This window comes from Uranotaenia lowii, chromosome 2 (assembly GCF_029784155.1).
Source record: "Uranotaenia lowii strain MFRU-FL chromosome 2, ASM2978415v1, whole genome shotgun sequence".
In the NCBI taxonomy this organism is placed as follows: domain Eukaryota; kingdom Metazoa; phylum Arthropoda; class Insecta; order Diptera; family Culicidae; genus Uranotaenia; species Uranotaenia lowii.
In genome coordinates this window covers 2,302,087-2,316,177 of record NC_073692.1, presented here as the reverse complement: position 1 = coordinate 2,316,177, position 14,091 = coordinate 2,302,087, and the positions used below count along the sequence as shown (strand labels likewise).

The following is a 14,091-nucleotide window of genomic DNA, read 5'->3' as shown; positions in this document are numbered from 1 at the left end:
TATTCAAAGAAAGCTATTGACTAACCTTATCAAATGTAGAGTCATGTTGTTTGATATCGAATTGATTGATTTTTCCAGTTAACAACGCACGCAATGTTTATGTATGTAAGATACATATGCAGTTGTTGCAGATGGCTTCTTGAACGTTTTGTTTAACAATAATTATTTTTTATTATGGTGGCTCCAGAGAGTGACATACATGTCAATTACTATCTCCGAAAAATGGCCCTACTCAAAAATCGATGGATCTGCATGCGTTGCATGGAGGTTTTTTTTTTAATAAAATCTGCTATATAAATATAATACTTTCTATATAAAATCGTGGCGGAGTGAATTGTAATAGGACTTTATTTCTAAATGTGTATTTATCTCGATGTGTCACATCAACCTAATGGCCGTTTGTTATTGCGGTTTTCTTAGCGCGCTAGAGTTTTCACACAAAAATTTGTCAATCTCCAATTTCGCTGTACGATTTCGTACTTTTTCTCTCACCTTCAAATCCGAAAATGCGAGACAAACACTAACTTGGGAATGATGGAAAACCAAACAAAATGAAAAATTTTACAATCAAAGCAATCACGTTATTTTTGAAATATAAAAACAATTAAAAAAAAACAGGAACTTTGTTCCGTTTGACATTTCCAGATAATGTTTTACATGTTTCATTGATTTTCTATTTAATATGATTTCCTTTCTAGCTGAAATAAACAAAAACGACAAAAAACTTGATCTAGAAAATTGGGAGAACCTATGAAAATCTTTTTCTGGTAAATCAATAAACAAAATTTCATTGTGATCAAATTTTAAATTTTAAAATTTCTCTAGCAATAGGCAATAGGAATGGGTCCTTCGCATCGAAAAATCTAAAGTGTGTCCCCCTGACATCAACCTGCTTCATGTGATGAACAAAAAGTGAAGTTGTGTTAAAAGTTTGAAATAGCGTATCTTTTTTATAAATGAAGAGTTAATCACCGTAGATTTTTATTTTTGTGGAATTATTTTATCGACTATATCGGTGAAATTTATATTCTTTGAGAAAGAATATTTAAGAATTGAAAGATTATAGACGGATAGAAGAATAGAATAAGATGAAAGATGTTGAAATTGAGCGGAAGGGGTAATTTTAATTTGAAAACTTTTCATCACATTTCATCGATTTGTTCCTCACGGGCCTACTACCTTGCAGTGGTAGATACAGATAGAATAGAATTGTAGCAACCACCACACAATAGTAGGCCTAGCGTGGTTCGTCCCCACAAGCGGAAACTTGCAGTACGAACGACTGGATGCAGGGTATCTTCGTAAAGGTCCCGAAGAAAGGAGACCTGACAGAGTGCGGTAACTGGCGAGGCATAACTTTGATCTGTACAACCCTCAAAGTACTCAGCAAAGTGATCCTGAACAGGATCCAGGAGAAAATCGACGCTACACTCGGACGGCAACAAGCTGGATTCCGATCCGGACGATCATGTGTGGACCACATCACAACGCTACGAATAATACTGGAACAAATCAACGAATTCCAGGACTCTCTTCTGCTGGTGTTAGACGACGAGAGGTCCCAGAGAAACTAGTCCATCTCATCGAAGCACAGTACGAGGCATTTTCGTGCAAGCTCTTGCACGACGGTGTCTTGTCCGAACCAATCCCGGTAGCTGCTGGAGTGAGATAAGGATGTATTTTGTCACCGCTGCTTTTTCTCATCGTAATGGATGACATCTTGACTGGATCGATTGACTGTAGACCAAACCGAGGAATACCGTGGAATCCTTCATCAATTGAGCAACTGAACGACCTTGTCCTGGCAGACGATATTGTTTTGCTCGCCCAAACACAACAAGACATGCAGAGCAAACTCGACGACCTAACCGAAATCTCCAAGGCAGCAGGTCTCAAAATCAATGTCGGAAAGACCAAGTCGATGGAAATCAACACAGAAAATCGTTCCAATGGACGACAGGTTGAGAAAGTGGAGTGCTTCCAGTATATTGGTAGCCAGATTACGCCTGATGGTGGTACCAAGAAGGACATCGAAACCCGGATCAGAAAAGCCCGATTTGCGTTTGTGAGTCTCCGAAACATCTGGCGCTCACGCCAGATCTCTCTACGAACTAAGATCCGAATCTTCAACTCAAAAGTCAAATCTGTATTGCTGTACGGGTGTGAAACTTGGTGCACATATGCGGTGACGACGCGAAAACTGCAAGTTTTTGTGAATCGCTGCCTGCGGAACATCATCCGCGCTTGGTGGCCTGGCAACTGGATCTCAAACGTTGAACTTCATCGCCGGTGTCATCAAAAGGCGCTAGAAATCGAGATTCGATTGGGCACACGCTGCGAAGAGATAAAAACGAGATTTGCAGAGAGGCGCTTGACTGGAATCCAGATGGGCATCGAAGAAGAGGCAGGCCCAAAAGCTCGTGGCGGCGAAGTCTAGCCGCTGAAATCCGCACAGTTGACGAGAACCTTGGCTGGCAGCAAGTGAAGACGCTGGCTCCGGATCGCCAGCAGTGGAGATTTTTTATCTCAGCCCTATGCGTCGGTCAATCGGCGCCGGACCCTTAGGTAGGTACAATTAACACACGACGTATTACAGGACACGACACTTGACGTTCTTACAAACGGAAAAAGGATTCAAAATTACCTTTTTTGTCGACCGGTTTCGGGCTCGATGTTGCCCATCTACAGGACGATGTCCGACTGATCACACGAAGAAATTACTAGCAGGATCATACTACGAGTGTCGTAGTATTCGTCGAAAGAAGGTTCCTTTATGAGATTTTCCTTTTGGTGAAGGTGAAAAGCGGCGACATAATTGGTGGGTCATCTTCGTTCATTAGCGGTTTTTCGGAAGTACTAATAAACATCGACTCCCAAGCGTTCAAATGTGAGGCTTTTCTTACGCATTTCCTATAGATCACTTTTTCCCAGTTTATGGAGTGGTCCATTTCTGTTGCGTGGGCGGCTACGCTGGATTCATTGACCCTGTTGTTGTCTACAGCATTCCGATGTTCTTTAAGTCGAACTTTAAATTTGCGACGAGTTTGGCCAATGTAAACAGCTGGGCAACTCTCACAGGGAATTTCATAGATTCCGGATCTCTCATCCTGCGGGATCTTATCCTTCAAGGAGACTAACTAATGGGATAACAAAAATCCTTTCTCAACACGGTCTGAAAACAGCATACAAGAGCGGCAACACACTTAAGGATCGGTTGGTCTCCTTGAAGGATAAGATCCCGCAGGATGAGAGATCCGGAATCTATGAAATTCCCTGTGAGAGTTGCCCAGCTGTTTACATTGGCCAAACTCGTCGCAAATTTAAAGTTCGACTTAAAGAACATCGGAATGCTGTAGACAACAACAGGGTCAATGAATCCAGCGTAGCCGCCCACGCAACGGAAATGGACCACTCCATAAACTGGGAAAAAGTGATCTATAGGAAATGCGTAAGAAAAGCCTCACATTTGAACGCTTGGGAGTCGATGTTTATTAGTACTTCCGAAAAACCGCTAATGAACGAAGATGACCCACCAATTATGTCGCCGCTTTTCACCTTCACCAAAAGGAAAATCTCATAAAGGAACCTTCTTTCGACGAATACTACGACACTCGTAGTATGATCCTGCTAGTAATTTCTTCGTGTGATCAGTCGGACATCGTCCTGTAGATGGGCAACATCGAGCCCGAAACCGGTCGACAAAAAAGGTAATTTTGAATCCTTTTTCCGTTTGTAAGAACGTCAAGTGTCGTGTCCTGTAATACGTCGTGTGTTAATTGTGCAGTTAAGTTCTTACGTTGGCACAAATCCGCTTAAAATGACCTTAGGTAGGTATCCGGGCCGAATTATGCGGGCATTTTTCTATAAAAACCTGGCAATATCCGGGCATTTCTTTTCTAAATTGACGACCAAAAATCCGTTCAATATCCGGGCAAATTTTGTCAAAGAAACTACTCAACAAAAATAAAAATAAAAGAATTGAAAAAAAAATATTTTTTTCATTAAAATTCAAGAACAGATTTTAAATCGTATTTCAGGCTTCAAAAAATGCGGATGACACTGCTTTGTTTTATCCTGGAATTTGCCCAAAGATTATAGTTGAACAAATGGAAAAAGACTTAGAAATTCTTCACAAATACTTCAACAGCAACCTTCTAACTCTAAACTTATCGAAAACCAAGTACATGATCTTTCGCTCGTCCAGAAGAGTTATCACCAGCAGTTATCACCTTTTTTTCGCAAATTCTACAATTGAAAAAGTCGACAACTTTAAATACTTGGGTTTGACACTGGATGAAACACTTTCCTGGAGTCCTCATATAAACAACATAATCACAAAAACATCGTCCTTGAGTGGCATTCTTTGGAGAGTCAGGAATTTTGTACCGCGCCATGTTCTAATGAAATTTTACTTTGCATTCATTCATTCCCAGTTTAACTACCTTATAGCAGTGTGGGGGAGGGCATCTTTGTCCCTTCTTGCCCGGTTGCAGACGTTACAGAATCGTTGTATGAAAACTATCTTCAAACTACCTTTCCTCTATCCAACTTCATTGCTTTATTCAAGTACATCTCATAATGTTTTGCCATTATCTAAACTGTGCAGCTTGCAAACATTAATGTACGTGTTCGATAATTTAAACTCCACAGATAATAACCGTAATTTATTGTTTAGCTCAGGTACTCGCTCTCGAATTACTCGTCAGTCTAATCATTTGCTTCAAAGTCGCTGTTCAACATCTTTCGGTCAACGCAGAATCTCCTACATTGGACCATTATCTTACAACAGTCTTCCAGAAGTCTTTAAAAGCACTAACAACCGTAACTCTTTCAAAACCCAACTCATTCGTCACCTCAAAGGAATGCTCTAGTCAATAACCAAATCACCTTGCCAGTTTTTTTTTTGTGTATTAGTCAATAATTTTATTTTTAATCTGTTAATTTTAATTTAGTAGTAAAACATTTAGTAGTAAAACTTTTTTTTTTAATTTTTCTTTTGTAAAGCATTAGTTTAATAGATTCTTGTTTAATTTTTGTTGTTTTGTTAAATAAAATGGATCTCTTAAAAGGAAATCATTTTCCACTGAGATTCATGTTAAATTTAGTTTATCGTATCGTACCCTTTCCCCGCATAATGTAAATATTTTTTTAAGTTCTCAGCATGAGTAAATTTTGCTCGCGTTAAGTTGTTGTTGATAATTGTTTTTTGCTGTCAGGCATGCTGAGAACAGAAAGCGTCCATTACCAGGGGGCTCAAACGAGCCTCTTGGTATGGGGGAGTGTGGTGGGCCGCTTTACAAATCTTTAAAAAAAAAAAAAAAATCTTTTCATGATTAATTTTGTTAAATCTACTCAAAAAATTTTGTTTTGGTGACTAAATAAAAAAATAAACTTAACAACACAATTAGTTTTTTTTCTGTTTGTATCGCCAAATAAAGTGAAAAAATCAAAGCCAAATCCGGGTATTTTTCAATGAAATTTTGTATCAAATATCCTGGCAAACCCGAATAAAACCGGGCAATCTGGCAACCTTAATCTAAAATAGTTAAATTCTTCATTTTTTTTTAAATTGGTAAGATATCATAAAAAGTGTATCTGACCATACTGAAAAAAATCAGATTTGATTTTTGCTATTAAAAATATCGAATGTTCAATTTCAGTTGAAACTTCTTTAAAAAACCTTTGGAATTCCCATATTTTACAGAATGGGTAAAACATTTCCCGGAAAAGTTAACAAATAGGAACTTCTCTGACTTTTTTTGTAGAAGTCAAAATTACTTGTGGTCTTAGGAAAAGTTGATAATTAATGAAAAACCTTTATTTTTAAATTTTGTTGTATCCGTTTAACGATTTGTTCAAAAAGTGTCGAATATTCTTTTATGGTGTCTACTTAAAAACTTATTGCATATTTGGATTTTGTGATTATAATTTGAAGTGGCATGCTCTGCGGAATGAAAATTAAAGGGAATTTTATTTTTATAGAAATATGAAAGAAAGGTGGATAGACAGGCATTAGTGCGCCAGACTCGCGCCAGTCTGTCCGCTAGACTAGGGTTACCATACGTACTCTTTTAAGAGTACATGTACTCATTTTCGATCGAAAATTGGGCGTACTCTTCTTCTTGTGAAATTTTACCAAATTTACTCTTTTTTTGTTGAAAGTCTAACCGACGTATTTTTTTTCCCATTTTATGAACTTGATTTACATCTCATGCAAAAACTACAAGAGGAATACAGCTTATGTCACGACGGTGCAGAGTGACGCACCTCCCCAATAACAACAACCTTCTCACTCATCATCGATACTTGCTGTCAACTGACAGCGAAAGGTAACACTAGGTTCTATGGATCACCTTGGTCCCGTGCGGAAAGCACCAAAAGGACAAAAACAAAACAGCATTACGCGCAAAAACATAGTGACTGAAAATAGATTTCGTAGAGCTAGTGAGTAGACTGCAGAGGTAAAATTGTTATCAAAATAGTATCAAAATGAGTGATTAATTATCCTTAAATTACTTAAAATATATATTAGGTAGCTTCAGTTAGTGCGGGTGATTGAATTGTCGCTTTAAACTTAGAATTGAAAGCTAACTTATCAGGTAAATAACAGTGATAAAAACAACTTTCAAACATAACCTAACTGTTAAAATTTCTACAGTTACGCATAGTACGGAACGTTGCTACTTGCGAGGACAGGCACAGCAATAATAGAAGGACACTAAACGTAAGTGAAAAGCATTATTCTAAACATAAAAGAACGAATTTGAACGATACCCGAAAACAAATGTACACAAAGTTAAAATCATTTAGCCTAATTTTGGTTTTTATTTTCATCCTCAAAGGGATTTAATAACAACTAAATAGCAAATAAAATATTGTTATCAAACCGGAAATTACTTCTTCTGTCTATCGTTCGCTTGCGCAACAGCTTACAAAAAATTACTTTAACATTTTGTTCTAATAATCATGCATTTTTAGTCGTTATAAACAGTGAGCGCGAAAAGCGCCTTTGAGTATGCAAGCAGTTAACAATATGTACAAAATTTAGGTATATTACAAGACTATTTTGAAAAAAAATTTATAATTGTCATGTAAGCCACATAACTTCCAAGACATTAACAGTTTTTGATTGAATTGAAATATCTCGGTGCCTTAGATAGCAATGGGTTAAATTCCTACGGTATAAAATTGACATTTTTGAAACGCGAGGTAAATTGAAAAATTACATACATTAACCTATGCATTTAAGAGCCTAGCTATGCGCCTGAATGATATGCAAAACCAGAGCAAAAGGATTGGGTTTGTCGATGTATTTCGTTTATTTAATCCGAGGTTTCACTTGGTGGTCCTCCCCCCATTACCTCGGGTAAGCGGGGTTCTACTGTACATCCTTTTGCATACCATCCGGGCGCAAAGCTCGCTTAATATTAGGATCTTGGGTCAATCTGATGGCTGGGATAACGCGGGAGCTCAGAAAACTGGAGTTCGGCTGAACGGGGTTCTACTGTTCCACGTTTCTCCTGACTTTTGGATAAATGATCTCAATGTACTCTTTTTGATGTCGCGGGATATGGTAACTCTACGCTAGACCACAATTATTGATTTTTTTGTGTAGAAAAGAACATGTAATATTTAATCCAAAAACCATCATTTATGACTGTTGTATTTCAGAAGAAGATTGAGAAATTTTGTAAAAATGAATCAAAGTTTTCGTCAAGAGATAAAAATCTAGGAGAAAAGTATGATTATATCAGTTTACATATCTGCTGAAATTTTTAAACTGGAGGAATTTTAAATGCAAAATTGAACATGCTAGGATAAACTCTTGACCGCTGCAAGCTTTGTTTAGAAATATCTAATTTTAAAAACAAATTATACCTTCCATATCTTTTGCTAGTTGCTTCTTCTACAACAAATAGCAATACATTTTTCGTAGACGATTTTTTCAGTCCTGAATAAGCGCCACGAGTTTTAATTTTGTATGAAAATATGTATGGGAAAACGTTTTGTAGGCTTCTACTTCTAACCTTTTTCTCAGGGATGGAGAAATTTTCATTTTGAGACTTGGGAAAAAACCCGGACTTTTCAACAAACGGGAGATAACACCATCATCATCTCGATGGTAGTGCTTGACAGGAAAAAATGCCAGAAAAAAAACCCCATGGAAACTTTATGACCGTATGGTGCTGTGGTAGACCGCTCAATTAAAAAAAACTTGCTCCGGCACGCAATAAAGTTGTCATCGCCCATAAATCTTATCCCCCATCATTTTCACGCCCCCGCATGAAGGGGGTGTTGTGGAGCTTTGGTAAAGAAAAAATGTCATCCACCATCACCCGGCATAGAACGATGTTCTATGTGAAGGAAAAGAGAATCCGTTTGGATGTTTCATCTTGATTTTCTTTTTTTTTTCGTTCTTTCTTTTCGCCCGGAAAACAGGTCAACGGAAAACGCCAAACGTCGAACAATCGAACGTTGCACTCGATTCACGATCGAACCCGTGCTCACATTTCGGAACGTAGCCAGCTGAAGTCGGCCCGGCGGATGGTCGTGAAGTTGGGCAGCGCTGTCATCACCCGGGAGGACGAGCACGGATTGGCCCTGGGTCGGTTGGCCTCTATTGTTGAGCAGGTGGCCGAATATCATGTCGAAGGGCGCGAATGTATCATGGTCACTAGTGGTGCCGTGGCCTTTGGCAAGCAAAAACTCACCCAGGAATTGTTGATGAGCATGTCTATGCGGGAAACGCTCTCGCCTACAGATCACACTCGGCAGGATGCTGGAACAATGCTGGAGCCACGTGCTGCGGCTGCTGTTGGCCAGTCCGGTCTGATGTCTCTCTATGATGCCATGTTCGCCCAGTACGGTATCAAGGTGGCCCAGGTGCTGGTAACGGAACCGGATTTTTACAACGAAGAAACGAGAAAGAATTTGTTCAGTACCCTTTCTGAGCTGATCAGTTTGAACATTGTACCCATCATCAACACCAACGATGCTGTAATGCCCCCGATGTTCATTGTCGACCAAGAGGTCTCGGGAACGGGCAAAAAGAAGGGAATCAAAATTAAAGACAACGACAGCTTGGCCGCCCTCCTTGCTGCCGAGATTCATGCCGATTTGCTCATTCTGATGTCGGACGTTGATGGAATCTATAATAAGCCCCCATGGGAGGATGGCGCCCGATTGATGCACACCTACACTTCCGCCGACAAGGAGCAAATCAAGTTCGGCAAGAAGTCCAAAGTGGGAACGGGTGGGATGGACTCTAAGGTGACAGCGGCCACGTGGGCCCTGGATCGAGGTGTAAGTGTTGTTATCTGCAACGGTACTCAGGAGAAGGCCATCAAGCACATCCTAACCGGGAGAAAGGTCGGCACGTTTTTCACCGAATCGACAGCAGAAAAGGCCACACCGGTCGAGCATTTAGCCGAGAATGGTGAGTATTGGATTAATTCTGTTAACCTTAATTGAACGCAGGGCTTTTTTTTCTTCTTCACTGTTGTTCGACCTTGTTTGAGAGAAGCAGTATTCCGATAAATTTAATTGGATTTTCTCAACGGATCAAGAAAAAAAAAGACTCACAGAATTTCCTTTCTTTTCTGGGGAAAATTTAATTTCCACTCTAAAATAACATAATCCATTTCCCGTTCTTTTTTCTTTGGTACATTGGTCATTTACATTTTCAATTGAGTTGCAAATTTTTGTGTTTCTTAGTTCTTTTGAATGCATTTACGGTGTGTTTCGTAAAAGCAATTAAAGAAACAAAAATACACTAACGCCAATTTTTGCATGGGCATCAAGTAGAGCATTTAGCTGCAAGGAATATTTAAATAAGGTAGTGCCGAGAGCCATATTGGATTTTTTTTGTGACGTCACAAAAACGATTGTATCGAAAATTTATGTGAGAATGGTAGCAATTTCAAAGAAAAACACGTTTTCGAACGAAATTGAATTCCAATTTCATTTTGATTTCGTTGTAAGGCCTCTATTTCACAATGTTATGAAGTTTTTTAGTCCTTTAAGGATTGCATTATGTTTTTTTTCATAATTTTTTAATGAATATAATGTCGCCTTGAAGCTAAAACGTGCGAAAATGAAGAAAATATCAGCTTCGAAAAGATTAAGCTGGTAGATATTGTGTGTTCAACTGATTGTAATGATTTTAATCCAACGGGTTTACCATATACAATTCTTATGTAGAACAATTAACATCAATTCATGATTGTTAACTCAGTTTACTAAAATGCCAATAAAAGATTGTGATTTCGTATAAAAAATTGTGTTTTGATCACTTGATTGTAATGAGTAGCTTAAATTGCATTGACTTGAACATTTTCATGGAAGAAATTGAACTAATTTGAAATTTTTGCAAGTTTCAGTGGTGAAAACCCACCATTTTTTCAAACTTCGATGGTCTATTTCATAGAAAAAATATTCGAAAATGCAACTTTTTTTGTCTTGAAGAGCAAGAATCATTCTATAATAACATGTTTTCAAAGTTGAAAATTTCCAGCAGATTCTTCGAATTATCATCGAAAAAGAAAAGTTTTCTAGTAAATTAACAGATTTTTCGTGATTGTGACGTCGCAGTATGTACCAATACTAGAGCAGGGCTGCCTTGGCACTACCTTCTTTAAATATTCCTTGATTTTGCTGTTCATTTCCACCGAAAATTGAAATATTTGCTTCGTTACTCCCTATACAAATACAATGAAATTAATTTTCAATTGAAAAACTTTAATATTATTTTTCGAAGGGTCCTATGTTTTCAGTGGTGCTTATTGTTTCATTTTTTTTTATTTCAATAATTTTAAGTTCAAATTTCCTAAAAAAAATGATTTTTTTTCAAATAATTTTTACCATTTACTAAAAATACACAATATAAACAATGAATAGTAGTTTAAAAAATAGGCGTGTCTATTATGGCTGTCTGGGAAGAACCAAAATTATCTGAAGTTATAAAAATTGATTTCAACTTAACTTCATCTATCGCATGTGGACATTTTGACTGTAAAAACATTAATCATTGGAGAAAACTTTGGAAAACCAGCTCCAAGGTTATGCAAATAATGGACCAGTTAAGACAAAAAAATTAATAGGAAATTAGTTCTTATACCTATTTCTTAATAACATAATGTCTCAAAATCTCATTCAATTTTCAAGTTCGATGGAACTCCACATTGTCAAATCTAGCTAAAATTTTGCATGTTACCTTCTGGTAACACACCATGATTCGGAAGATATTGAACCAACTTTTTCGAATATATAAATGGAAGCTTATTGTTTAAAGTGCAATTGATTGTCATTATTTCCTTTCTAGCTCGTTCCGGCAGCCGGGTGTTGCAAAATCTGTCCGCCTCGGATCGTGCTCTCTGCGTTAATACGCTGGCCGATTTGCTGATTTCTAAACAGTCGAAAGTCTTGCAGGCAAACGCCAAAGACCTGGACGAGGCGAAAAAGTCCGGCCTAGCAAAACCGCTACTCTCCCGCCTGTCGCTGACCCCGGCCAAGATTGAAAGCTTAGCGGTTGGCCTGAAGCAAATCGCTGACTCCAGCCATAAGGTAAGCCTCGGAATGGTGGTGGTTCGTTTAAGTATTTAACTAGTCGGTTTAATATCCGCTCTCGGGTTTTGATTGTTATGGATTATTCTAGAACGTCGGCCGCGTCCTACGCAGAACCAAATTGGCTGAAAACTTGGAGCTCAAACAAATTACGGTTCCGATTGGAGTTTTGTTGGTTATTTTCGAATCCCGTCCGGATTCGTTGCCCCAAGTTGCGGCACTGGCAATTGCCTCTGGAAACGGATTGCTACTGAAAGGTGGCAAGGAAGCGGCTTATAGCAACAAAGCCCTGATGGAACTGGTCCAGGAAGCACTGGGTGTTGTGGGGGCTGCTAAATCCATATCACTCGTTTCAACACGAGAGGAAATTGGTGATTTATTGACCATGGATCAGCACATCGACTTGATTATTCCTCGTGGCTCGAGTGAGTTGGTTCGCAGCATTCAGGAGAAATCCCAACACATTCCGGTGATGGGTCACGCCGAGGGAATCTGCCATGTTTATGTTGACAAGGATGCCAATCTGGAAAAGGCACTAAAAATTATCAGGGACTCCAAGTGCGATTATCCTGCTGGTGAGTAACTTTTCTTGAATTTTTATGAATATAGTCTTCACTTTTATATAATTAAAATTTTAAATATTAAAAATCTCCCCAGGAGTCTATTAAAATAAGGATCCCATAGTTGCACAGGTTGAATTAAATTGGAAATATTTCAGCCGTCAATCAATTCCTTCATGAGTACAATTGAGTACAATTGACAAAAAAAAAAAAAACATTCAAGAAAATTCCGCTAAACTGACTAAAACCAGCATTAAAACCAAAATCATGTGCTTAGCTGTGAATCGCTTTGCAAATCACCCTGATGTAAAATCGATTTGCAGAGCCTTAAATCTTCAGCACTCGCAAACGAAAATGCCAAATTTCAAAACGATATTGTCTGCAAAATTGACTAGTGGCTTCCGGCTTATTAAATGTCGATTGAATGGAACATTCATCCTTCTTGATGATCTAAATCGCAGCCACTATTTAGTAGTCAGTTTCGTGGTCTATTTTGGGTAACTTTCCCAAAAACCAATTCTCGGTTCGCAACCGTTTCGAGGAAACACCCAGCAGCGAAGAGCCAAAAGTCTGTTCAGTTTTTGATACTCGTGCTCTTATTTTCAAATCATCATGCAATGCACCTGTGTTTTGTCAGATGAGCGGATTTTTTCTCCATTCATTTTAATAATCCAGGATTCAACTTCGGAAGCTGAAATTTCGAATGTTTCCTCGCAGATGAACTATATTTCCACACATATGTATCTGTTACAACAAATATGCACCTACATATTTCTCATCCTCTAATCCAACACTCACTCACCCACAGCTTGCAATGCGATGGAAACGTTGCTGATCCACGAGGACCTGTTAAGCGGAAGCTTCTTCACCGACGTTTGTAACATGCTGAAGAGGGAGGGCGTCAAAATCAATTCCGGTCCGAAGCTGAACCAGCTGCTAACGTTCGGTCCGCCCCAGGCTAAATCGCTCAAGTTTGAGTACGGTGCCCTCGAGTGCAGCATCGAGGTCGTGAAGGATCTGGAGGAGGCAATAGAACATGTGCATTCGTTTGGCAGTGGCCACACCGATGTTATTGTTACTGAAAATGGTCGGTTGTCAGCGCTGATGATGATGATGGTTTCATAATGATAGAATCTTTTCATTGCAGATTCCAACGCGCGGTACTTCCAGAACCATGTGGACAGTGCGTGTGTGTTCCACAATGCCAGTAGCAGATTTGCCGACGGTTTCCGGTTCGGATTAGGTGCTGAGGTGGGCATTTCAACGGCCCGGATTCACGCCCGGGGCCCAGTGGGAGTCGAGGGTCTGCTGACCACCAAGTGGGTACTTAGCGGTGTGGACCACGCGGCTGCCGATTTCAGCGACGGTACCCGGAAGTGGCTCCACGAATCACTTCCGCTCGATTGACTTGGACAAATGCGAACCAAAGTCGTTTGTATAATTAAGTGCCTTAGGAAGCATCTTTCTTTACCTTAGAGCGTTTTCCATACATAAATATATATAGTTCAATTCTGTACTACAGTTAACACATAGATAGTTAGTTAAGGGTTTAGGGTAAAGAGAATAATGAGACTTTTAATAAAATTTATTTAATTAAAAAGATGTGCGATATTTTGAAAGAAATGATATTCAGATTTTTCTTTTCTATTTTTTGTTAACATATTTATTCTCAATTTTATAAATTTTTGCTTCATTGCGTTTCCTTACTTATGTTAAGCTGTACTTGTTGATTAAGTTTGTTAGGGATAAATCATCCGACAGGATGAAAATCCCAGAAAAAAAATTATTTAGTTTGGAAAGAGATATTTATTTGTAGGTGTTTATACTGTTACCAATTTGGTAACATTGTTTTGATTTAAATTGAAAGATGGGTTTGAGTTAGGTTTAGTTATTGTAATAAATAGCTAGCTGAAGGCAACGCAACGATGAATTCAATTTTGAATACGTGGTGGTCAGCAGCGCTGAGGTA

The 14,091-nt window shown here is 38.6% G+C and overlaps 1 protein-coding gene across 1 annotated transcript in view; it reads left to right on the top strand.

Moving 5' to 3' along the window:
• Window positions 1–13,722, top strand: part of LOC129746815 (delta-1-pyrroline-5-carboxylate synthase) — a 33,580-nt gene extending 19,858 nt beyond the window's left edge. Inside the window, exons 2-6 of the mRNA XM_055740701.1 lie at window positions 8,440–9,436; window positions 11,321–11,562; window positions 11,654–12,137; window positions 12,931–13,209; window positions 13,270–13,722. Coding sequence (XP_055596676.1) covers window positions 8,440–9,436; window positions 11,321–11,562; window positions 11,654–12,137; window positions 12,931–13,209; window positions 13,270–13,529 — 2,262 coding nt within the window. The 3' untranslated portion in view covers window positions 13,530–13,722. The remainder of the gene's footprint in view (window positions 1–8,439; window positions 9,437–11,320; window positions 11,563–11,653; window positions 12,138–12,930; window positions 13,210–13,269) is intronic.
• Window positions 13,723–14,091: the final 369 nt, after the last annotated feature.